The sequence below is a fragment of the Notolabrus celidotus genome, chromosome 14 (genome assembly GCF_009762535.1).
Source record: "Notolabrus celidotus isolate fNotCel1 chromosome 14, fNotCel1.pri, whole genome shotgun sequence".
NCBI classification, from domain to species: Eukaryota; Metazoa; Chordata; class Actinopteri; order Labriformes; family Labridae; genus Notolabrus; species Notolabrus celidotus.
The window spans coordinates 26,011,604-26,039,295 of NC_048285.1; the positions used below are offsets into that span (position 1 = coordinate 26,011,604).

Genomic DNA, 27,692 nt, shown 5'->3' on the forward strand with positions numbered 1-27,692 from the left:
GTCATATGATGGGCTGCAGTGTGTGCGTCACCACAGATTACTTGATTCCATGAAAAAAGGCTGGGAAGAAAAAAATCAGCTTGTTTTGATTTCATGGAAAATACACATGGAGTCAAGCTTTGTTACTCAACAAGATAGCTTCTATCATCTATGTATCCGCACAGAACTACATACTGTATAAGCTGCACCTGTGATACAGATACCAGGACCTAAATGCCTCTGATACAGACAGAAAACCTGGCATCATCAGGTCAGACGTATCAGACAATGCTCATGTTTAGGTATTTGCATCCATTGAAAAACTGCAAAAGTTTGGAAACACCTTCTCATCAAGGGTTTGTATGTTAGTTATTGTAAACACTGTAGATTAATACCAAATACATCAAAACTATGAAAGAACACAAATGGAATTATTTGATTAACAAAAAAGTGTTAAACAAAGCAGAATATGTTTTATATTTTTGATTCTGTAAAGTAGCCCCCTTTTTCCTTCATGCCAGCTTTGCACACTCTTGGTATTCTCTCAGTCTGCTTCATGAAGTGGTCTCCTGGAATGGTTTCTAATTAACATGAGCCTTGTGAATGGTTAATTTGTAGAAAGACTTGTCTTCTTAATGTGTTTGAGACCATCAGTTGTGTTGTTCAGAGGTAGGGTTAGTACACAATGGATAGCCCTATTTGACTACTGTTGTAATCCATGTTATGGCAGAACCCTATAATATCATAGCTTTGATGTCTTCAGTATTAATCTATGGTGTTGAATATAATTAAAATAAATAAAAAACATTGAATGAGGTGTGTCCAAACTTTTGACTAGTAGTGTATATCTACACAAGTCCTTATAGATTATAGGGACAGAACAATCCGGCCAAGCTTTGTCATGCATTAAGATAAGATAAGATATTACTTTATTGATACCCCGGGGGAAATTCAGTTGTTACAGCAACCCAGACATAAGTACAATCAAGAAGAAGTTTCAATAAGTAAAAATAGAATAAGTAAAAAAAAAAATTAGATAAATTAAGATAGAATACAATTTAGATATATACAATGTTACAAATGGCATTTAGATTAAATAGCAGTAATCACAGGCAGTATTAAAAATGTTTCAGTAGTGACAGGCTGACATGGTGTGATTATGGTTGGTAATGACAGATTAAGCAATAGATGGTAAGCGTGGCTCCGTCTGTGGCCTCCTTTACTGTTTAAAAGTCTGATGGCGGTGGGCACAAAGGAGCGCCTTATGCTCTTATTAAACTGAAATAAGAGTGACTTTATAAGGTGGAAAAGGAATCATTGCAACAAAAATGTCAATGAGATAAATTCTTATTCAGAACAAAAGTACCACTATTATGAAAAGGAGACTTGTCAGCACCTAATTAACTGTAACACTGCATCCAAACAATAACCTCTTTTATCACAAGTCAAAAATACATAAAAGACCAAACGACCACCGTGTTAAGATAACATGAATCTTAAAATGTATACCTGTCAACATTGCGTATGGAACAGCTGTCCAAATATGTGTTGATACCATAGCATATACACGTATCATGAGTTCATGCACTCCCTGATATCACAGGCGAACACTTGTAAACACAAGTGGTTTCAGATCCAAAATTAAGAAACATACCTGAGGTCAGAATGCATTAATTAACAATCTAACATGATGTTTTTTGAAACTATAAGTGTTACATGATTCTCACATGAGTGCAGTAGTTAGCATTAACCATATGAGGGCACTGTCTGCATAGTGTTCCCACTCTGTGACTTCTCCTGACTCCCCCCTGCCTGCATCATTTAACTCAACTGTGACCAAAAAAGCCTCTAAAAATCCACATTTCTCCTCTAATCCTCCTCTGTGGACGAGGATGGGTCTGTGTTCGGTTGGTGTTTTTGCATTGTAGGATATTAAGAGTTTAATTTATTCCTTGGTGTAGCCAGGTAGCCGTTGCCCTTTCGCATGACCGGCTGCTACATTTGGATACCTCCATGGTGATCTGTGGCTCTCTCGGTGGGTGGCGCGAACTAGGCACCAAGCCCAGAGCTCACACACTTAACTCCTCATTTCCATGTCAAAGCCGCTGTGTTGGGGTTCACAATGTGGCCAATTTGCGCTGATAAAGTTATAGTCAGCTCACATTTTGTGTCCCCAGAAGATAACATTAATGCATTTATCTAAAGGATTGACTCATACCAGCTCAGTTGCCATGGTGTGAGGACTTCACACAATCGCCGGGGCCGGATCGAGGGGGAAAGGCACGGAGAGATGAATCAAGGGTAGTGTCTCACTTGAGCGTCAGGCCTTCTCTGGAATTTGTCTCATTCTTAGGAGAAGTGTCCACATTCCTGAGCAGCACCTTGTGGGGATGTCACTGAAAAGAGACAGTGTGAATGTGTTCCAGATTTGGCTCCAGCATGGGTCAGAGTGGGGCATCTGTTTCTCACATTTGTGTTTGTCTGACTCCAGGGGTTAATTAGGAGTCCAGCTCGGAAGAACTTCAGCTTCTTTTTCCCTTTCTCCATCAATATGCATCTTTAAATAGGAGAACAAGATTTTCCCTGAAAACATCTCTAAATGTTCCACAGGCTCAGATTATATAATCTGATCCTATGAAGTAAAACAATCTTATTGAAGAAAGCTAAATGTGCGTTTGAGTTTTGTTGCAGGATTGGTCGTTGTCAGCAGCATAAGAGTTTGATTACAGATTGTTAAGTGAATGCTTCGTATGTCTAGTCAAGTGTCCATTAAATCTTTGTCTTTGGTAAGATGAAGTAATGTTCACCTTCTGATGTGGATCTGTTTGCTCAAAATCAAATACACACATCCTCCTCAGTCCTTTTAAGTTTGAGTAATTTAACAAACAACTTTGGCTGAAGGATCTTTGGTTAATAAAGAGAAACAGTGTCTTTATTTGATCACAGCTTGGAGGTCAAGTTTCATTGTTATGCAGAAAAGCAGCAATATCAGAACCATGTGGCGTAGCTCACGAATAGGTCAGATATGGTAAAAATATTCACTTAACATATCATCATTTCAGACTTTTTGTGAATCACAGATATGTCCCTAAGTGGTTTGTCCAATACATACATGTCCAAAGTACGGCCCGGGGGCCAATTGCGGCCCGAGGTCCATTTATTTATGGCCCCAAGCTTCCATCTTAAATTGTGTTATTTATAGCAAAGAAATGAATCACCTTCTGAATCATCTGCACATTTGCAGTTTCTTTCAAGCGCACACACAAAACTAAAGTCAATCCAGAAACGTCTCAAAAAGCTTTATATGGACTACCTCTCTAAAGCCAAAGCTCTTCAATGCCGAATTCTTCAAGACGGCAATAAAGAAGAAACACAAGAACTCTTAAAGCTGACAGTTTTTCAAATTAATGTTTTCATCATGTTCTTGATGAACACTAAAAAGTTCAGAAGACACAAAAGAGGACACAAGACAAGATCAAAATTATGAAATTGTACAGAAAAGGCCAAATTAGGTGCATAAAAAATGTTCAGAAAGCAGGAAAATAATGATTTTGTTATTAAAATGTTGTCTGCTGGTCAGAAAAGTCTTAGAAACAGCATGAAAAAGAAGTGTGATGAAATCCAGATCGTGATCTGCCATAGGAAAATAATGATACAATATTTTTTCCCACATTGCCCGACCCTAATGAAAAACATTTTCCCCCAGAAGAAGATAACGTTTGCTAATCTTTACATGGTACTTCCCAGTTACTGTTTTATTGACAAAAAAAATTAAATAATTGTTTTAAATATTTCATTGATAACTTTTAGGATTCCAAAGTCTCAGTAGGAGCCACTGGCCCTGAGGTATTCTGACAACATCATATGTGGCCCTCTTTGAAAAAAGTTTGGACACCCCTGGTCTAATAGAAAATGTATCTGTTAAAAGCAGAGACTGAATTCAATAGTCAAGTTTTAATAAAAGAGAAACTACGGGAAAAATTGTTTATTCAAGTTGAATACTTTCATATACACGAATGACCCCTGGCAGCAGAAAGAGAAAACAACTGTCATGGAGTAGTAAAGTACAGTGTTAGTACAATTGGATATAAAATATACATCCCCTTCTACCTCATCCATTTCAAATAAAGAGCTGAATATTTATCTTTATACTCAAAATGTAATGCTTAGGATGTTTAAAACAAGTTACAGGAGATTTTCCTGACATTAATAAGTGATGATATGTTCCCTGGAGGGAAAGATGGAAACACAAACTATAAAAGTATGTGGGAGGAATTTCCAGGGAATAACTGCTCGTGTTTTTGCACGGAAAGTTTGGGCAAAGATTAATTTTTATTATTGTTGTCTCATGTGACTTGTTCATAGCCAAATATATATTAATAGATGTCTTGTTTCTGTTTTCTGGAGTGCATGATCCCATATGCTCAGTCTTTAGTCTTGACATCAATAGATGCTAAGTCTAAAAGTGTGTGAGAGCTTTTTATTTGTTCGCAGACACAGAGGATTGAGTTGTCCAAACACACTGAGCTCATGCCAAACCTTTATATTCCCTGGTTAGCATTAGCTTTAAGGACAGACATAATAGTGCAGGGCAGCTTAATTTTTTCCTCTCAGTGACCCCAGGTGACCCCTCAGGCCTCAGAGGTCAGCGGGGGGATTGGCCAGATTTAGGTCATTCCTCTGGGATTGAGTGGAAAAAGGCACTTTCACTCAGAGCAGGGTCAGTCAGCTGACACTGGGTGGTCAGCAAGATGATTGGATCGTCTGCTGTCTGCTCCTTTCATTCCTCTCAATTTAGGAAGAATGCAACATGATGCAATTATGTCAGTTCCTTACTTTGTAGAATGATTCAGGCTGATTTGTTAGGATGTCGATGCCAAATTATGACATACTGTGAATGATAAAACACATTGTGGTTATTTAATATGATTTTTTATTATTTCAAAGATTGATGGAAAAGTTTTTAAAAGATACTTTTGGCAGAAGTCACAAAGATGGCCTGACATCTTTTGGAATTCTTTCTCTATGCTTTTTAGTGAAACTTCAGCAAATCACAATAACAAGTGCTGTACTCTTGAACAACACTCTCAACTTTAAAATTCAAAAGTCTTCTTACAGGAACCACAAAAACAAACAACATGACATTGTGGGGATTTCCTTACAAAGCATTTATTGATGAGTCTCTTCAGTGAAATCATTGTCCGATTAAAAGCTAATTGTTAAAAATGGAGAAAAGGCTCCAGATGTTTGAGGATTACATTTTAATGCTTGTTTGACATCCATTAATCAATTGTTGTCCTCATCAGTCATTTTAACTGTATGTTTGTTTTCAAGTTACACCCAAGACAAGCAGCACAATAAGGACTGTTGACACATCCTAGTAATTTCTTAAGTCTTCAATACGTTTTTGATTAGGCACAAGGGAAGTTGTTTTATCATAGGTTTGAAGACCAAACTCTGAGTTTGAGCAATGCAGTGAAACTCTTAGTCATTAGAGTGCTCTGTTAGGATTGGTGACTAGGTTTGTTTTGTCTCCTGATGCAAACAGTTGAATCTTCCAGTTGATAACCTTGATCTATGTTTTGCCTATTAGGCTGCACTTCATTGTAGGACCCCCTGTTTATTATCACCATTGAATATAAAATTAATGGTTTATTACACATTGTATTAAAAAAGCAGGGAGATTAAAGTGTGGGCTAAAGACATCATTAATGATAATCTAGTTTTATACATGCTGTGCAAAATAAAATGTCTTCATTGGAGAATTTAAAATTGTTTGGCAAGCTTAAATGTCTTAACATCTGCAATAAAGTTTCTCATAAACATGAATTAGATGTTAATTAGTTGTTATTAAATATTTTAGAAATGCTAAATAGATGGTCTAGAAATAAAGTGTTGCCATCTTTCTTGATCCTCACAGTTGAGACCCTTGTTGGCTTAATTTCTCAATAAGACAATTGTTTTCCAGGAGGAGTTTTAAAGATACACTGTTGTATTAAAAACCTTTTAACGATCAACCATAAAACCCTCCATAAAACCCTCTGTGGTTCTCGTATCTTATTCAGGGATTCTTGAAAAAGGTCCACAGTCCGAGACCCTGCAGCATGTGACCCTCTCCAGGACTCCACTGACACGTCTCCTCTCTGTCAGATGACACAACAACATAGTTAATTTATGTTTTGGTGACTGGGGTGAATCGTGTTGATTTATGAGGCTGGACCGGGACCTGCAGATCCTCAGACATCGCTCCTGTCTGTGTGACCATGGTCTATTTATATACACGGTGTGTCTGGGGAGCAGTGAGGGCCGGTGCAGGGAATTCCATCATGCTGTGCATGGCACACATGTCTGCAGCCCTCCTCCGCTGCTCTTTCACCCTGAAACACAGCAGAGGAGATCACATTTCCATGTGTGGTAGCAGAGTCGTCCACTGAAAGAGCATCTGCAGTTTACAAGATACTGTTTTGGGTTTGCCTGTAACTGGTTTTGAATTTAGATCAGTGTGGGAAGTCCACAGATGCTCTCATCTTACCAAGAAGTGCTTGCATGTTAAATGAGCCAAGAGGGGACAGGGAAGTACTACTCTCCAACAATTATGATTTGAGGCTTTGTTTCAAATTTGTATTGCAGGTATGAAAGTCTGGTAATCTTTGACATTGATAAGTCAAGCTGGAGCATAAATTAAACATTAAAACCTCTTGTGAAAGGGTGTCTGCAGCTGAATTTGATGCAACCCTCAAATTAATGCTTGAAAACTCTTGTTGTTAGCCTACATGAAGGTGTTTATAACAAATGGTGAAGTTAATTTGTCTAATTATTGAGGGACTGTTTAATCCAACTACACATGATGATGGTTTATGGAAAGAAATGGCAGAAAATAGAGCAGCTCCTCAAAATCTGAGGACCTGATATCCCAGAAAGTGAAGACTCAGAGAAAATAAATCCAAACTGTGTAAATATAACAAACTTTTGAAGAACAAATCTGTAATTTAAAAAAGAAATCACCAAAAGTTTGGCTGAAATTTTTAATTTAGACTTTAAAAAAACTTTAATACATCTGAAGTTTTATTCACAAACACTGATTTTTTTTCGTTTTTTAGACAAAGCCCAAAAAGTGAGTGACAATATGTCAATATCAGCTAATTCTTTGACTCCATACTTGAAGAGTCGTTGTGTCCTGACGTCACTTTAAAAGAAACTGTGTTTTTCTTATTCTGCACAGGAGTCTCCCCAGGTGAAGTCTGCTATGTCTGACTCGATGTGCCAGCTGATGTTGAAACTGGACCAGCTTCATCTGGACATAGAGGAGGCCCTGAGTGCAAGCTCCTCCCCCTCCAACACACCCTGCACTACCCGCAAGAAACAGGTGAGTTTGAAGAGTTCCCACAGCCTGACATCATGTCTGCAAGTCGCCACAGTATCATCTGGAGGTCTAACAATAGTTTGTCTTTCATACTTTGGTATAAACAAAGAACTAACTGCATGTGCTGTACTTAGTTATATAGCATCATGTGGTGTGCAGGTCTTCATGATATGTGCTCTGTCACGCTTTGTACTGTACACATTCCTGTGAGGCGTTTGCTGCATACTTGGTCATGCTTGTAAAATTCCCTGAATCAATTTAGCTTGCTGTGTGGAGAGAAATCCCAATGGATTATTAGACCTGTAAGTAACAACAGGTGTTAGAACTTTATGTCCTGGGTGGTTTGAAAAAAGGGTTCCACATTAGCTTTGGATTCAGACAAAAAGCTCTCTCAAATCAAACAGATGTAGGCTGTGATACCAGAATGTGAGAGGAGTGTGTGGATCTCTTGTGAGTCGCAGTTATGTCTGTGACTAGTGAGATATAGCGCCATAGTCTTTCTGCCACACTATGGGCTTTGTAAGGCCTTCTTAAAGTGACTTTCTGACTTGATTCTGTTTTATGATGCAGCCCTCGGATGGAATACTACAGCGTACAGTGCCTCAGAAGGGTCAAAATGGTGTGGCAGGAACAGACAGCTATTGTACTTTAGAGTTTATGACTGGGACCATGCGACGCTGTTCTTAAAAAGGGCTCCTCTCATGGTGGTATGGTTCATGAAATATCCCACTAGAGTTAGCATTGAGGAACAAAAGTGCTCTTTTGGGCTCCATATGTATGAACTGGACAGAGGAGCTATTGTGTTGAAGGGAGTTTGTATGATTTGGTCCATTAGGAATGGTAGAGAGAGGCTCACATGCCTCCCAGGCATCTGCATAACCATCCCAGGCATTCACTATTACTTGCTTTAACTAATGACAGGCGACTGGGCAAGACAAGACATCTTTACTGGGATATTTGACAAGGTCATAATCTCTGTCCTCTCCAAAGAAGATCCACACATACAGGCCCCTTTGTGTACGTCTGTCAGGCTGAATTGAGAGTGGAGATTTCACTTCCCCAGCAGTTGACCTCAGCCTCTTGTTTTCTTTTCCCCTGGCCACCGTTGAGACCATCCTGTCCCAGTCTCTCCGGCCAGACAGAAACAGACCCAGTCGTGATTGTTGTTGTGATGTTGTTGCAGTGGGCTGCTGTTTCCAAGTCCACGTCAAACCAAACCCCAACCCCAAAAGACAGAGTCCTCCAAAGACCAGAGAGAGGGGAATGTCCAAGCCAGGACAAGTCTTCAGCTCCTCGCAGCAGCTCAGCAGAAACAAAAGGAACAACTAAGAAGACGGTAAGTCTCTCTGAGGATAAGAGCTTCCTGCAAGTGAATCAGATAGTATTGAGTGCAGTACATGCAAACTTGTCTCTCACTATTGTAGTACTGTGCTTATCTTGAAGGCTTTGAGAAACTGAATGTCTTTGAGTTTTATCTCAACAACTATTTGCACTGGTTGTTTTTTTGTTTTTCATCTCAAAACTGGCTTTAGCGTTCTTTGGGTGACTTCCATGACCTGCTTTCTTCTACACTGTAAAGAGTTTCTATGATCTGAAGCTTGGACATTTTTAATGTGTGTGAATCCTGATAACTGTCCTTGTTATAAACAAATTAATTATCTTGTTTTGAAAGTGATTTGGTAAAATTCAAATGGAACTTTGTCCTATACTGTAGGTTCCTTTTCATCCAGCATGCTGTAGGTGTTGTTTCAAATATCTAAAGTTTCATATATTAAAGTGGGGCTAAAACATTATGACTAAATCTGTGAAAGAAGATAGATTTGTCCTGTTACAAAATATTCATATTATCAGGCTCCTACATGAATAAAACTAAACTCTATGAAACATACATTTCCCAGTCGCATATTCAACCCCACGTCAAATAAAAAAACCTCACGATACCACTGCAGGAGTTGATGTTTTTAAGATAAATCCCTCAGCAGTCAGCTGAAATTCTGACATCCCCCTCTGTGCAGCTGCTCTTCCCCTCTGCATCTGTAAATATTTGAGGTTTGCGTTGGGAATAAGGTCAGCTTAGGCATTCTTAAACAAGCAGGACTCACTTGTGCTGGACAAAGTATATAAATGTCACTATTGAATGGCCCTAAGAGAAACAGACAACTGAGCGATTTGCAGAATGCAGGGCGGGTTTAAACCCAAAGCCTTTCAGCTTGTGCTTTGTGTTGTACTGATGGCTCTGCTGCAGGGTGATGGAAAAACAACCTGCTAAGAGGAGAGAACTCTGGTTTACCGCTCAGATCCGCACTTTGGAAACATGTTACCTTTTCATTTAAGGGTTGTTTTTTTTAAAGAAGTACAGCTAGTATATTAAGTAGACTAGCAGAAAGGGGGGCACAGAGTTGATCAAAGTGAGACTATTTTGTCTAGAGGCAAAGAGTACTTCAAATGAAGTGAAGTTTAGATACCACCTGTTTTTGGGGAAACCATAACCACCTCTTGAAAATGGCAACAGCTTGGACTAAAACTTGGCTGGAGGACAGCTGGGAATGCTCACATCTGTTAAAGACAAGAGTATTTTGGCTGCAGTGAAACCCTGACTATAATGAGATCACATGTTAATCAGTGGAGACAGGTTTAGGGATACTTGTTGATCACATACATACACTTTTTTCAAATGTTAATTCACATAAACTGAACTGCTAGTGTTGATATTCTTGGAACTGTTAAAATAAGGATTCTATTTTGTAAAACAGCAGGTTTGTAAAACAAAATTAGATCTAATAGAAACTAGGTAGAGAATATGATCTAATAAAGTTTATAAAGACCTAAGTTAAAATTAATTGTTTGACATATATTTCTAAGTTTTCTGGTAGATATTAATGGAGGCAGATCTTATGACGTTGAATTTTTTTTAAGTTTGTGCTTTGGTGGGTCACTGGTTGAGTTCAGAAGTTAAAGGAGTCCTAGCCCCATACACAGAGTCCTCTTCTTCACAGTCCCTCCTGGTTTCACTCTCTGCAACGACCCTTTTGCTGCATGTCATTTCCGACTCTCTACTCCCCATGTTTCCTGTCTGTCTCCAGCTGTGCTATCCAATAAAAAGGCAAAAATATAAAAGAATAGATGATTAAAAAAGTTGTGCACCGGTTCAATGGAGACCTCACAGATGTTTTAAGACACAAATGTAACGTCATGTCATTGCACATGCAGTTAGATTCTTCCTGCTCTGTCCCCTCCGAGTCTTACATAAGAGCTCTGCAGGCCAGATGAAGCTGCTGCCAGCAGGAGAATGTGATACAGATTGAATCTCAGTCCCCAAGTCCAGGAATAACCGGACTAATATGTGAGCCAGTGGGTACACCCTGCTTCAACAGTCAGTCACTGCTTCACTGAGAGGTGTTCTATTGAAGTTATCAACAGAACGTTGTTGGCACCTGCCTGACAACCTCTAACTGTCTCTGCCTCTGCATGATCTTGAAAAACTGCTGCACATCATGAAACATTTGAAATGATAACTCAGGGAAGTTTGTGAAGTTAAGGGAGGAAGAAATGCAATCTCTTGGCATCTGATTGAAATATCTGTAAGTTCATTTAATGCTGCAGAGGATACATGTGTCCTCTCTGTCTAATTCCTTAGTAAATAAAAACCCATAATATTCAGACTCTTGCAGGACAAGAAGTGAGTATCTTTTGTTTGCAACGTGCACTGTGAAAACATAATTTTGGGCTCTGTAAAATTGTATTCCTACATGTTGAAGATGAGACAGTCAGTCAAAGAAAATGCAGGGACTAATTAATTCTAAAAATAGCTGAAGCACTGATTGCATTCATGTTTATCAAAGTTATCTTGACCTTGCTATTCAGCACAAAGTGTGTTATAGCCCCGGCTGTGTACTGCTGAATAGAGACGTATTTGGGTTGAGAATTCCTACTTTTAATTAGTGTTGACAGAGACAGACAGAGCAGAGGACATGCCGCTCTGTCATCCTGACTGACCGGTCCTGTAACTGCCCTGTTGACTCTCAGGCAGGGTGTCATTTGTGCTGGGACAGCAGCCATCATTCACCCACACAGACCTGTCACTCCTTATAAACAGTCTTGTCGGTGTAAGCAGAGGACAAGAGGCCGGAAAGAGACTGGGTCCTGCTCCTACATGGAGGATGTCGCTTTTCTTGACCTGCACGCTTTGACATGTGTCCACCGTCTGACTAGACAGAAGCAGGCTGATGTGCGTTCAAAGTGGGTCAGTGCTTGAGATATGCCAGGATGAAATACTTTCTCTTGGCGGTTGAAAGAGGGAGAGAGAGATGCGTTCAAATCTTTGAAGCCTTTTTTAAATCAGCACATCCCCGCTGGGGCCCAGCATCTGGCTTTTGGAGTGCTAGTTTTCACCAGTTTATTTCTGAAAGTGTGTCTACAGCTGCTCCTCTGGGGCTAACTCCTGACATCTATCACTTTTACTGAGACAATCAAATCTCCTCTCCCTTTCAAAACTATAGAAGCACACAGGTGAAGAACCTGCGTGTTTCTGCACCTTAAACACAGCCTTTGAACTGTTACACAAGTGCTTAGATATGTGATGAAATTCTGCCAGACTGTGCCAAATCTCACAGTCAATAATGAGGGATACATCAGTGGCTGCGCCTCTTAGTTTAGAGGCCCCACTCCCTTATTCGATGTTTAAACAGAGGTAAAAATACACTCCTAAGGTTATGAGTCATGGTGTGTTTTCTTATGTTGAGTAAGAGTCAGAGAGTTGGGATTTTGTGCCTCTGGATACCCGAGTGTTGGAGCTGGCTGACCCTGGAACTGAAAGGACATCCCTGGCTGTTGAAGGAGGAAGGACCCTGCCACAAATGTCTTGGCTGTGACTCTGTCTTCACCCTTAATCCTCCTCTTCATCTGAATAAATCAAAGATACACTGCCAAGATGCTCGCTGTTCTCTGACCTGGTTTGCCATATGGCCTTAAAGTGTCAAAGAGTGTGCAACAAAGAGGTTAAACCACCTGTCCTGTTTCACACAGCCAGCCAGGTCTGTTGTGTTGCCACCATATAGGACGCCCATGCAGCCAAGAAGGTTTCTGCTGCCATGACAACCCCAGGGGGCCGTGGCCTTCATGAAACATGCAGGACACAACTCACTTCTTGTGCTTAGTCCAACTTAATAATGTGACTTTTGCAAATGTGGATAGAAGTGTGAATCAGCACCATGTGGGCTGATGACCATTTGATCATCCCAAGTATCACAAACCTGCAGGCTGCAAATTTTGTCTCTGTTTGGGTGAGAAATGTGGAAACAGGGCGAGCAAACAAGAGTGTAAATCAGACCAGTGGGGCACAGAGGGAGAAGGGAAGAGAGGGGAAACATCCGAGACCAGATCAGGAAGAAACCCATCCCTTTCTTATTACCCACGAAACTCCTGAGATTAAGGCTCTGGTGTTTTATTGTGAAGGTAAATTTGTCTTCATCTCTCCCCATGTCCATACAACACTACTGTTCCAGTCTGGACATTATAGCAGTTATCCAGAGTAACACAACGTGGCCCGGTGACATGTCCTTTAATCTGCAGGTTGGAGTTTGCAGCTGGTGTTTCCTGTCTGTTTTTAAATTCCTCTGCACTTACACTTCACTTTCATTTCTAATGATTTTGTTCACTGACTTGGTAAAAACAATGGTGCATGCATGATTAAAGAATGCAGGGAGACGCCCTTTCCTTTTGAATTCAGTGGAAATCGGTGTGTCTGTGTTGTTTTTAAATCTGTGTTTGTAGATATATTGTAAATTATTGTGCAACAGTTTCTGATAATTTGTTATTTTTTATCTTGTAGATGTTCAAAAAGATGACCAATGCATCAGGAGCAGGTAAGAGATCATAAGAGTCTTCTGTGTTCTTTTGGATGCAATGCATTGATTACAGAAACCCCCTAGAAGAACTGGTTCTGATCTCTGTCCTTAATCCTTTATTTATATGAAGATGAACTCAGGGGGAGTAAAGACTTCTTAATGAGTCTGTCTGTCTGTCTGTCTGTCTTTCTGTCTGTGTAACAGAGTAAGACAGGTTAAAAAGGGAGAAAAGACTGATGAGTAAATATTACAACAATAGTGACTATATGGACATTAATAAGAACAACAATACTCATTTGTATGGCAGAGACTATTTAAAGCCTTTAAAACATTTGCCAACTTCATATTAACAATAATGGTTTTTGCATTTGCATTCTCAGAAATTGAGCAAACATTTTTTCATCAGTTCAGTTTTTTTCTTCATTTTTTGTTCATTAAAATAGGAGACGATACCAAAAGGTAGGTTTGACTGATGGCCATAGACTGTATAAAACATGGATGTAGCCTCTGAAACATCACCCACTGGTTTCTGAGAAGATGTTTTGAAGCCCAATGATGACAGGTGCCATATTGAAAGTGCTGACTCAATTTATTTCCTGGGGCAACAAAATGAGAAATGTCACATGTACATGTTTAATGCCGCAATGTAAGGTTTAGTCTCTATTCTAAAACATCTGCAGCTGAAGAAAGCTTTGTGTCGGAGTAATTTTTAAAGCTTGATCTGTAACAGAATCTGCTCTGTCTTTATCAATGCAATTGAAACATCATGTTAATCTCCCTGTGAGCTCCTGCACACTGCCCAGGCCTGTGCGGTGGCTTTGCTCAGGCTCCAAACAATGTTAATCAGACTGACGGCCACAGGTGTGTGTGACTCTGAGGAATGTCCATGCATCTCTTACTTTAAAGGCCTTGTATATATCGGTCACTTGGCAGGATGCAGTTAAAATTAGGCAGCGTGCCAGATCATTGTTTCTGTTTTGCTGAGAGGAAATATTTGGCCCCGTGTGATGTGGCCCTTGGGGGGCAGCTGTGGGATTTGGGTAGATGCCATTTTAGGCTCAGGTTGCACTCTCACATGACCTCTGCTGTGCACCATGGTACCGCACAAGTGGACATTATGGTCTGGAAAAAATTCCTTGTCACTTTTATAAAGCAGTTACCTAATGTGTGGTCTACGGTATGCAGTGTGACCGATCGCTGGTCATTCCTCACTGTAATGCTTGAAACCTGAGTGTGAGACCACCGAGGATAACATCAACAAGTTTGTCAACACGGCTCTGAAATTCACTTTAAATACATTTATCACCACATTCCACCTTAATAAGATTTTCACTGCAAGCCACGTGCCTTCTCTGTTTGCCAGTTATCTTTAATAGAATAAATCTTTGTTGCTGTCATCTTTACGTAGTGATCAAATGAATAAATTCAGTGTGTTTTCATTGGAGTCTAATGATACAATAACCTGTAGGATTATGATGTTATGAAAAGGATAAATCTGGCACAGAGTCAGTCACATTAGATGCAATATTCTCTGTTTAAATTTTACAGCCAGTCTGAGGAGACCTCTTTTATGACACGGATACGAGGTGGCCAGATGGTTCTCGGTATCGAACATAACAACACTGTCCACCTCATTAAAAAGACATTGTCCAGCAGAGGAAAGCACATTCTTTTGGTCCTCATCCAAAATAGCAGAGCAGCAGAGGTATTCTGGGCTATAAATGTTCAGGGTCTTTTTATTGCTCACATATGCACATGGTTCACATTTTTAGTGTGTTTGCAAGTGCACAATGTTTTCATCATCAGCTGCCAGGGAATTCATTGTCTGCTCACTGTAGCTCGATATGAAGAAAATGATTAAATTCATGTAAAATAAAGTCATCAAACCAGAAAATAATGAACCGTGTATTTCAGAACTCAGGATCTTTTCACAGCTTTGCATGAGCATTTTTTTCTCTGCTGTCTGCTGCAAACATTTCAAATGTTGCACCTTGTGATAATGCTTGGCTTGTGTTGATCAAGATTTTGTCTTATATGTGAGCAAATAGTTTTGATAAAGTTTTGAAACATTAATAAAATATTTGCCACATTGTATGATACCTAACCCTACTATTATCCTTGGGGTCAATTGGACCCCGAACAATGTTTAACGTCTTTAACCCCCCGTTATGTTCTTTTCTCTGGAACAGCAATAATGTTCCTGGGTCAATTTGACCCGGGGCATATTCGATTATCCAAAAGTGTCAGAACCCCAAAAAACAAAAAGGCCTCCACATTTTTTTAAATCAAATATATATATATTTTTTTGCAGTAGTGTTTTTATTGAAGTTTATAACCACAAAAATACAGCTTTATCATTAATCATTTTCCACTTTCACAACTGTATGGCTGTATCTCAAGGTTTATCAAATGAACAAACAAGACAATAACAACTAAACAAAAAAGAAAGAAAAATAAATAAATAAATAAAATATATAATAATAATAATAATAATAATAATAATAATAATAATAATAATAATAATAATAATAATAATAAAAATAGAACGAACAATGCTTCTCTAAATCAAACAAGTCTATTCAATATGAAATAAATAAAATCAAGGTCAGTTGGTATATATTAAGACAAAATAAAATGTTTAACTCCATTACTAACCATGTAAATCAAGATTTAGTCCATTGGTGTTCTTTAATTCTCACAGATCCTGGTTCAGTGAGGATAACTCACTCGTTTTTCGTTAAAATTAATGTTGAAACTTTTTTTTAATGTACATTGGAAAACCCTTATTATAAATACAATAGTTTTTTATGACATAGATCTTTGTTTATTTCATTTTCCATTTCAATTTTCTTTTTTTATGAAGTGATGTTGATAAATTAACACAACACCTCTTCTGTCACATGCTGCCCAGATTTTTATGCTGCATTTAGCTAGTTTGGAAGGCATATATTGCCTAAAGTAGACTTTAAAAAGGGTAAATTTGACCCACATCATAACAGGAGGGTTAAATCCCCCTAGTGTCAGTTTGTTGAGGATTGTTAGTTCGTCACTAATTTCATCAGTTTTTAATTAATGTAGGAACATTTAAATAGCAGCATAATGTGTTAGAGGGGTTTTTATTCTGCTTTTTTAACGATTATTTGGTGAATTTTGTGCCTTTATTTAAAGGGAGAAGACAGTAGACAGAGGAGGGAACAGAGCCATACTGGAGCCCGATGCTGTAACATTTCACACGTCATGCATCCAGCTTCGAATCCTCTTGAACAATCGCCTGCTTGTTTGTCTATTTTTGCCTCCAAAAACACTTGAGGAAGTTTCAAAACTCTTCCCAGTTATTTTTTTTAATTTAATTTTATGCAGGGAATTTCTGGAAGAAAAATTATTAGACCCTTAAACCCTCTTCACTTGTTGTTGTGTTATGTTTTGTTTTTCCTGAGGCAGAAAATAAAACCCAGAGCTCCATCCCAAAACCGCATATGGATATGCTCATAGAAGATTTGGTCTTTGGAGGGGGGAAAAACCTAATCCTCCCTCTCCAATGTTTATTTTCTGACTGCATTACTCAACATTTATGGAGCATTTTTCAAGTCTTGAGTAGATGATGAGCCAAAAATGCTTCATTCCCCATCACACAGTACGATTTGTATGGAAATCTCTATTCCCTGCAGTCTCTTTAATTGCTCTGTGGAAATGAATGTCTTCCTCTGGTGAGAGGAGGCGGCTATGTTCATCCTCAGAATCCTGCTGCTTGATCTGATGTTAATCATGGAATTAATTTACACTGCAATGATGAAAGCTCCGTATCCAGCCAGGTTTCTGTCACTGATACTGCACTGATAACGGGGATAAATAGATATATCTGTTGAGTTGAAACGTGTATCATGTAGTGCAGACGGGAGTTTTTTAATGGATGTGGTTCTGCTTTTATGCACAGGTATGTTTTGTAAATGTATTGATGTTTAATATAAAAATAAAGACTCCAGCAGAGAACAGATAAACAGAACGGCTGCCAGGGTCCAAGTAGAGGCAGTTATGCAGAACTCAGTGACTTTTTAACTTGCATAAATAAATGTCCCTGCGCTTTGTTATGATAAACATCACCTTTCCAAACCCCAGTCAGAGGGAAAATGACACAAGTGAGGCTTAAACGGCACTCTGTGGCCCAGAACTGTCAGGCCAAAGCTCCCCACTCGGCCTCGGTGCTTTCAAAAACACAGACTGTTTGCATTTACACAGATCCTCACTCTGAAAGAATATGCTAATCTACTTTCTATGTGGAAATGTCCTGCCACTGATTATAAGAAAAAACAAAGAGGAAACTCTGTGAATCCCTCTGGGACTTCTCTCTGTTTGTAAGGACAGTAACGTAAAGCCTTATGTCTCCCTCACATGTTGGTGTGAATGGCTCCCGGGGAAAGCTGCAGGAGAGAAATCAAAGCGGTGGTCTTAGTGTTTTAAAGCAGACAGTGTTTTGTGTTAAATGTCACTTTCCTTGCTGATCTAATGAATCGGATTTCAGGGTTGTCTTAATAAAAGGCAGACTGTATTGTCATAGATTGTAGGAGTGTCTTTGGCATGGGCTCAGTGCTGTGAAAGTTAGATGAAGTTAAATTAAGTATGCAGACTTAGAACCTCCTGGGAGTCAAATTCATCCAAAGAAATAACAGTTGTTGAGATGCGATTTGGCAACATTTCCGGTTTTAAATGGTAAAGGCAGTGGTACTTGTGGAAAGAAAGGGGTCAGTTCCAGGGTTTTACCATTGCCTTGGAGCTTGTTTCCTTGGTATGTCAGTATATGGAGTCAGAGCATTAATTGTAACTTTGTCTTTTTTGTACAGTCTTTAGTTGTATCTGATTCTATATTTCAAGCTGTGGCTGTGTCCATATATTTTACTGATTTTGTGGAAATAGCAAAACTTGTTGAAGATATAAGGACATTTGTGTTAAAGCTCCTGTGAGGAACTTTTGGTTGGTGTTGATTTTGGTGCCCCCTTTGGACAAATTAATACCTGTTATCACTTTGCTGATTTCATACTGAACTTGTAAAAGTAGTGTTTTTTAAATGAAAAACTCATCCTGCTTTCTTCTAGTTCATTTCTTTGTCTGACAGCGCCCTGAAGCAGCAGTTTCAGACATCACTAGTAACTTTAAAGAATCAGTAGAAATAATCTGTCTTTAAGCTGATGGTGTTGTTTTGCTGTAGTTGTGCATAAAGAGGAATCATTATGAATGTCAGTTTGGTTTGTAACCAAATCTGAAACTCCTCACTGGAGCTTTAATGTCAGACATCATAGATTATTTTCCTTTTTTCACTTTGTGCATGCTCGACAGTAACAACTGAAATGAAAAACACTAAGTCCCCTGGAGAGCTTCACTTGGCTCAATGAAAACTCAAAGCAGACCCTGATGATTTTGATTAAGTAGATTTAAAACTATTAACCAGCCTCGGTCTCTTGACTCCCACAGTATGAGACCGTCCAGTACCAGTGATTCCACTCCTCTGCGTGTCCTCAGTGAGCATACATTTCAGTATAAATCACCAGTCTAGCTATAGATGAAGCACCAGTCTGCATTATATAATCCCTATAGCGCTTAATGCATTGCAGAAGGGCTGTCTTATCTGTTCTGGACTCCCCAGCTGCTCTCAGAGCCCCGGCCTCACCCGGGGGGGAGAGCCTGCTGGGGAGGGAAGGGGGTTGACTGTGACCTCAGACAGCTGCAGTATCTCTAGAGGCCTGATGGGGACCATAATGTATACATCTCAAAAGCGCCATGGCAACAAATGAGGAAATATGAAACAGCTATAACATCTACAGTTGTGATCAGTACATCATGTACAACAACAGAGGGGGGCTGGCAGGCAGAATAATGAAATCATTTGTAACTTTGGATGTTTGGAGCAGAAAGCAGGATTATTAAATCTGTTTTAACTCATCTGATTATGACCTCAGTGCTGTTGTATAATGAAATATTTTGTGTTGTGACAGAAGAAGTTCAAACTTAGCTAAGTGTCCCAGAGTTCCCAAGGTGACACTCCTGGGATCATTTCAAGGAAAAGATCATTTTTGAAGAAATAATACTTTTTCCTGTTAAAGTTAATTCACTGAGCTGATATGTCAGCCTCAACTCTCCTGATGAGACGTTCAAACAGACTTTGAAACCTTTCTGCAGCGACTTGCTCTTATTGGAGTTGTCTGCTGCTGTTGAACGATAAGGCCTGGCTTGTAGTGAAACCCAAAGGTGATTGAACAGGTTGTGGTTTGAACTAAGGCCAGACAAATTGTTCCACAACAAACAGTAAGCAACATTATTTTATTCATTTTTGTTCACAGGGACGTTAAACTGGATCAATCCTTCCCTAAACTGACCCACAGAGGTGGAAGCAGTAATTGATGTCAAAACAAACTGCCCCATTAAGATTTCTCCTCACTGGAGCTGGTTCCCGGACCAATGGTTAAAACTGTGACTGTGTGGAGACCTGTAAACCGGTGTATCAAATATTTATATGATAAACTGTATTTTTGTTATCATTTACCCACCAACTGTCCCTCATTGGAAGTTTGAAGGCATCCATACTTCTGATTTAAGCTAATTTTTTTTTTTTATGATTCATAGTTTTTTATTGTTATTTTCACAGTTAACAAGCAGTGGGACCCTGAATGGCAAGGACCATCTAGAACTAAAATAAACACAACACAATTACATACACACTTATAAAAGTAATAATCATAGCAACTACTACTACATACATACAAAAATAAATAAATAAACAAAAAAAGATGCACAGACAGCTTAAAATTTGACAGCGTTTCTTGTTGATTTGTACCACAGTATTCCCACAATTGTTTACATCATTATTGTAGTTCAACTGAAATCATTCTCCTCTTTTCTGAGTTGGAAACGTCTACAGTCAGACAATGAAAATGAGCGATAATGCCCCCACTTCAAGTCATACTCCTCCACCCTATCTAGAAGCCTGTAGATTTAAGCTAATATTAACAACCAGTATACAAGGACTTATTGTTGATTTGACCCGCAGTGTACCTTAACACTGCTACATATAAGACATAAACAGGTCTATACATTTTGTGTGGAAAAAAAGTCCACTTTTCTAAGGACCAATGAATATGAGAGGAGGAGAGCCTCACCTTTTTTGTGTGTTGAGAGTCATGATCATCTCTCTACAGTTCCTGTTAAACTCTGCTCTGAAGGAGATGTGTGAATGAAGCAGTTGTTCCCCCGTGTTGCCACAGAGAGAATGTGTGGCGCATTAGAAGTGGCTTTGGTGTTGAACAAAAAATAGCAACGTAGCATATTTTTCCACAGTGGTGTTTGAATATGGCCGAGCGTTTTCTCTGCTCAGTCTATCTAAAGACAAACCTAGACATGGAGGAGTGTTCTGATTTGAAGCATGTGCACGCTCTAAATGCTGCAGGAAAATCCATTTTCAGGAGATTTGACTGTTTTTGTCTGCTCGCCGTCTTCGTTGGCTAACAGGTGCCAGATCAGTGACATCATGAGCTAAATTTACAACCGAGTCGTCATTTGTAGATGCAGCTCAGACTATAAAGGGTGCTGCTGGCATGACGAGAGCATGAAAAATTCCACACATGGAAAGATGGAAAATGACTTGTGGTTTCCTGAGTGCAGAGGCCAGCGCGGCTGTTTGACAGAGGAAAGAGAGGGGGAAAAGAAGCCTGCTAGTATTTCGAGACTTTTCTTTGTATACACAGTCATTTGTCAAGGTTGTGAAAACATTAGAGAAACTATTTGGTTACCCTGCTCAGAAATCTTTTGACGTTTTTATTGTAATTTCAACGTTTTCATTGCAATTAAACATATAATGGCACATAATGTGTTTTAATAATGCCTTAAAGGCCTTTATACTGGATGAGATCACCGTGTTAAACACTTCCCATCATGTTTGGGCACAATTTATTATGAATTATAAATCATCTGGTTTAATCCTGTCATTATGTGCCGCGTGTGCTTATGCAAATATCTGCCAGTTTATGTTCTCCACTTGGAGGAAACAGCTTTACTGTTCTTATTCCTAATTATATCCACGCTGCCTCTTAGAAGAGAGGCAGCTAATAAATCCTTTTGGGAATAAACGTCTGCAAACGCAGAAAAGGTGAGAGTGTTTTCTGTTTGCAGGGATGTGTGTCCGGAGGAATTTAGGCCTGGCCTTTGTAAAACTAAGTGGAAGGAGACGTGGGCAGCCGTGTCAGGATGCAGGCCAGTCACCAGAGGACAGGACTTTGTGTGTGTGTGAAAGTATGTGTGTGAAACAACACAAAAGCTAACAGGTTGGTCCAGTACTCAGCTGCCAACCGAGAAGAAAGGCAGAAACAAGATTTAGGAAGTAATCAGGCAGGAAGGGACACACTTTACTTCAGGAGCCTGCTTGCACCAGGATGTTGCAGCGAAGCAGTCAACAAGCACGAGTCCTGTTATCTCCTTATAGCTTGTGTGTGTGTATGGGTTTGTGTGTGTACATGTGTGTTCCTAAAAAATCCTCACAACTCTGCTGGAAAAGGATCCAAACAATAACTCCTTTCTCATCCAGAGCTTTAACTTTGTAGTCCTCAGCGCTCCTACCACACACACACACACACACATACACACACACATTTTCCAAGCCAAGAACATTTCCGCAGGGTTGGTTTAGATACAGTAACCACATTGGCTCTGTCACTGGCCTCCCAAATTTCCCACATAAACCACAGAGATTCCAGATGTTGCAGGGAGGCAGAGAGTCTGCAGCACTCGTCTCCTCGTGCTCGCGTTGGCCAAACACGTGGACCCGCTCACACCAAACACTCATGACCTTCTGCATGGAAGCAAGGCTAACCAAGCTACTGGAGATTTACATAGCTGTGCGCTTCCACCTGCACCCTGATAACAACAAAAAAAACTCAGCAGTCAGTTAAAAAGAGGCTCTGTCCTGGGGCAGTGTAGCACTACAGCTTTCTTGTGGTTTCAGACCTGATTAAACAATTTGGCTCAGTAATCAAAGAGCAATAGCAGGCAGAGGCTGAGCAGACTTCCTGCATCCTCTCAGGCTTGCTGACTTTTAAAGTTAAGGGCCCAGCAGGAGCTGTTTGTGTCTCAGTGTGAAAACAATACCTGCACTGTGCTTCCAGCTTATCACGGCTGATGAGCTGAGCAGAGTAGCTGAACGAGGTTATCACAGTGAGTCCACACATGCAGTCTTCTTAAAACTACACAGCTTGTTGATGTTACATAGAGAGAGAAATGATGGAAGTACAATTTTACCTTTTATTAGAGTCATAGGATAGTAACGTAATATTTCTCTTGTGGGAAAAAGATCATTTTCTTTTGTGTTGCTAACAGTTTTGTAATCATTTGGTTGAAGTGTTTGCACAGATGTCGATGGAACACTTTGGTTTATATGATGCAGAATTTGAGTTGAACTTTGTAAAACCCCAATTCCAGAAATGTTGCGTTGATGTGTGAAATGTTTATAAAAACAGAATTTGATGGTTTAAAATCATATACAGTTGTGCTCATAAGTTTACATACCCTGGCAGAATTTGTGATTTTTTTTTGGCCATTTTTCAGAGAATATGAATGATAAGGGAAAACTTTTTTTTCACTCATGGTTAGTGGTTGGGTGAAACAATTTTTTTATCAAACAACTGTGTTTACTCTTTTATATCCTAAAGACAACAGAAACTACCCAAGAAACCATAAATTCTGCCAGGGTATGTAAACTTATGAGCACAACTGTAAACTCTATCTTGTATTGAAATAGAGCAGAGGCAAAATATCAAATGTTGAAACTAAAAGAATATTATTGTTTTATGACAAATACATGCTCAATTTAATTCTAATGCCAGCAACACGTTTCAAAGAGTTTGGACAGGGACAACCAAACAATCAAAAAGTTTTGTTATGCAAATAATATATTTATATATATTTATATACATATAAATCTAGAGGAACATCCCCCGATTAATTAGGTTCATTTGTAACAGGTTAGTAACTGGCACAAAAAGGCTCAGTCTTACAGAGGTGAAGATGAGAAGACATTCAACACTCTGAGACTTCATAAACATAATGTTTAATCGTTTAAGAATAATGTTCCTGAGTGTAGAATTGCAACGAATTTGTGGATTTCATCATCTAAAGTATATCATGTCATTAAAGATTCAGAGAATCTGGAGAAATCTCTCAAAAAAATTGTCAAGGCCGAAAACCAGTACTGGAAACCGTGGTGACTTCTCTGGGCCTGGGACCATTTGAGATGGACTGGTTGAAAACTGTCCTGTGGTCTGACATATCAAATTTAACATCCTTTTTGCAAACCATCAAATTCTGTTTTTATCAACATTTTACACAGTACCAACTTCTTGGAATTGGTGTTTATATTATGGGCATCATTTGTTTCAGCTTGAGACGTTTTGGAGTGAAAACTGCGATGCCTCTGAGTGTGAGAAATTTGTCATAAGAGCAGAAACTACAGGCCGAACTGTAAGCTTAATTTAAAGCAGCTGTCTTTGTCTCCTTTGGTCTTTGTCAGACTCTAAACTCCAGTTTCTCTCTGGGGACGGCGCTCATCCTGAAATGTAAACATCCACTTCCTGTTTGAATTTGTTTCAAGGAGGCTAATGTCATGCTACAGTATATCATGTGATGTTATTTATGAAGAGTTAGCCTGTCAGTTTTACTCAAAGGTGATTCATGCAGTGGGGGCTTTGGAGCAAAAACTCCCCGATGTGATGTGAAATTAGTCCCTGTTGAAAAAACAGCTTGAGAAAGACTTAAAATCAATAAAACATCAACTTATTTTACATCTGAGAGAGAAAGAGTGAGATGGGGGAAGTGAGAATGATTGAGGCAGAAATGTACCTCTGTGATTAGATCCTTATTGCTCTAATAGAAACCAGGTGCTGGGTACTGGTGTAAATGTTTTCCCATGCATTTTTGTGGCCAGTGCAGCCTTTAACAGATCCAGACCTGACAGCATTACATGCTTTGTCATTCAATGAAACAATGGCCAAGTACGCCTGTCATGCCAGTTTTACATTCTTCAGGCCTCTTTATACAAACCTTGACCCCTGGGAGCTCTTATTTCTATGGACACTTCATCATATTGAAACAAACTTTTGTGATGAAGTTTCATACAGAAAGTCAGGTTATGTAACAGATTTTAGCAGCGGGTGGATTTTGGTTGAGATGATTCATGTGAAAATCTGCACTTCTCTATTTCTATTTTAGAAACAGGTTTGACGTAATGGATCATCTGTTTGGGAATAAATGATTCTTTAAAGAACAACCTCCACCGAAGAGGAACCATGACGTTACCTCTAAGAAAACAGAATTAGTGGCCACTTTAATGGATTGGGACCAGAGTCCGCTCCTCCTTCCCCAACCCCATAATCTAAACCCAGATACACACCACATGTGTGGCTCCTCTGGAAAAATGAACTCGACTTGGGAATATATGGTCAGGAAATTTATAGCACATGCCTGGGACAAGCCTTCAGGGGTCGGGGTTGGGTGGGGGGGATCTCCCTGCTCCCCCCTGCTCACCAAGCCTTGTTTCCATTAGGCTGGGAAGAGCAATCTCCCAGACTATTGGAGGGGAGGGTGTAAGACCTCCTGGCCAACAACATCAACAACATGACCCAATCGAGGAGAAGAAATCAGTTTCCTCACATCTGGGATTTTCCCACTGCAGCTTTGTGGCAGCAGAATTCCACATCAGAACCCAAACAGTTAAATCTCTGAAAGACAGATAAGTTGTATACCGGTGAACATGTTTATGAAAGAATAAGGAGGGAGAAGGTTATAGAAAATGTACAAAAAGTACCCTAGAACATGCAGGGGAAATTGAAAACGAGGGCTTTCTAAAGGCTGCTCGGCCAGAACAAACACGTGTGTGAGTCAGCAGAGAGAAAACATTCTCTGACTGATTGATGTTTCCTCTCCTCTCATCTGCTATTACTTCCAACCGCTGCAGAGGCTCAGTCATCGTCTGGCCACAATGATACTCTCCGCAGTAACGCTCATCCCCATTGTCCGAGAGTGGAGACGCACAGCAGTGGGCTGTGTTTACCTCTCTGGTGATTCATGTCGAAAGAGGTCAGAAGAGTGGTGCTGTGCTTCTTCCATCACTTTTCCTGACAAGGGCAGGATTGTCGGTCTGCCTGTCTGTGCTGCTCTTGTCCTGTCAGTCACAGAGCCTGGAGAGTGATCCCTTATTTGCAACTTTGACAGCTTGTACACTCATTCATTATCCTGTTTCTATCTCTGTCAAACTACATCAGAAGGAGGGTTTGTTAATTATGTTTAAAAGGTTCTTCTCATGAAAAAGGTTTCTAATCTGTGTTCCTTTTACATTTTAAAGCCTTTACATTTGTGTGAAAAAAGACTCCTAGTTGTATCTTCACTTAAAGCAGAATTTATGATCTGTTTTGTGTCAAACTAGAAGGATTTGTGTGTTAACTTTTGGCCTCTCTGTTGGGAAGCTTCCTGGTTCACGTGACCAGCGGAAAACAAGGTGCTTGACTCGGCCTAACCCTGACCCTGCATTTTAGCCTGGGGTCTGGACTGGTGGCTGCTGAAAATAGCAACATGCCGGTCACTGGTGGACAGATTCCTCCCTCTGACCCACACTGAACCAAAAAGAAATCCACATTTTCTCACATAGGAAAAAGATTTGATGTTCAGCTTCTTAAGAAGGTTTAATCTTTTATGTTTCTTTAATTGTGTTACCTAGATTTGAACATGCCGGCTTTGGGTCTTCAGATATTTCCACTTTCAGACTGAACAAATGAAAAAAACGATCCCTTCATTATTAATCTCCTGGCGCTCGGATGTCTCACTATGTGACCTTGTAATAATCTGTAAATCAGCCGCCTCGCTCGGTGGCAAATGAGGTCTGTCTCCTCATCGAAATGAAGTCATGTTAGCTCAGCTTCATAGCGAGAGGCCAACCTGAGGTCAGAGGAGATTTGTTCATTTAAGAAACTGTCAATCTTCAGCCGCTCACTCTGCGTGTTTATAATGGTATTAAAGCTGTTATAATAGTAATCCCAGCTGGTGAACAAGACAGCTGATATGATATCATGGCTCTGAGGTCATGCTCTGTCTGAATGGACATGTAATAATAGGAAGAAATTCTTAAAATAATTCTGGTTTGGAGATTAAGCTGCTTTATTGAAGAACTTATCATGTTGATTCTTCAGACATGAACTGAGGTTTCTCTTTTATTTGGTATCTTAGGTGAAAGATTCTGAGACAACAACAGTAACTGGTGCTGAAACTGAATCCTTTTAAGATGTTGACCTACTCTAATCTACCTGGGGAGAACTCACTGAACTCTCACTGAGATTTAGGGTAATAGAAGGCATCATTATGATGGGATATTCAGGTCAAAATCCTAATAATAGTCTGTTAATAGGACTATGTCAATCAAATGTTTTAGAGGCATCCACAGAAAGGATAACTGATAAAACTCAAGGAAAGCTTTTTATTAAATGATCATTACATTATGTTATGAATTAAAGAAAATAATCAATGTATCTTAACAAGTGAAGATACAGACACAGATATATTGTTTTAAAATCTTTAAAAAGTCTAAGGTTGCAGGTCTTTGTTAAGCTCTTTCCCCTTTAGTTCTCATTGTTTTGTCAATAATAATGAGGAGAATCCTGAACCAGGGAAAGTGATCTCTGAGTCTTGAGCGGTGTCATTTGAGAGCCTCGGTGTGTTTGTAGTGGTGGTGGTGGGGTGTTGAGTGGTTTGAAGCTTGTGGTGCCTTCAGGTGCTCTACGTAGAGCTCAGCTTCTTGACTTGGAGACCTATGTTGGAATTGTCTGCAGCTTTGTGGGTCTAAACAAATGAGATAATGGACTCAAATTGGAAACGCTGGTGTTTGATTAAAGTCACCTGTGCCTTTAGGTGGAACTATTTTGCAGGTCTGTAGCAGACTATTGGTGGAAACTGCTAAACTAAAGCTTAAACAACTTACACCTCGTCTTTTACTTGAAATGCTCTGACCTTTACTGTAACTGGTTATTGCATTATTGGTTATGCATGATTTTTATGCATATGGCTCTTTGTGCATCTCTATGATATAATATTTAATGTCTGTGTTAAAGTAGGTTGTGACAGCTGTCTGTGCAAAGTACTATGCATAAAATATACTTACTATACTTTCTTGGACATAAAATCACATTTTATTGTAGTTTGAATGAAGTGATGAAGATATTTGCAGCTGCAGTCTCAAGGTTTGTTTATGCCCAACAAACCATTCTCATTAATTTTTTCCTTCATGTAAGAATTTGTGCATAAGGGCAATGCTAATAACCATCCTTTAAAAACATGTACTTAGTTCTCAACAGACCGTTCTTAACCTGCTGTATCTTAAACCCCTTGAGATAAATTATGTTTAATGTCTTTTGGCCTTACAATAACTTGCAGGGTTATGGAAACCTGCAGGAATGTTCTGTTCTTTTGGATGAATTATTATG

The 27,692-nt window shown here is 39.4% G+C and overlaps 1 protein-coding gene across 3 annotated transcripts in view; it reads left to right on the forward strand.

The window, feature by feature from the left end:
* The window catches only part of stard13b (StAR-related lipid transfer (START) domain containing 13b), a 76,367-nt gene that overhangs the window by 16,291 nt on the left and 32,384 nt on the right, over nucleotides 1-27,692 (forward strand). For all 3 annotated transcript variants that reach the window (XM_034700610.1, XM_034700609.1, XM_034700611.1), the window contains 3 exons: nucleotides 7,202-7,345; nucleotides 8,526-8,678; nucleotides 13,173-13,206. In XM_034700610.1, the coding sequence (XP_034556501.1) occupies nucleotides 7,202-7,345; nucleotides 8,526-8,678; nucleotides 13,173-13,206 (331 nt within the window). The remainder of the gene's footprint in view (nucleotides 1-7,201; nucleotides 7,346-8,525; nucleotides 8,679-13,172; nucleotides 13,207-27,692) is intronic.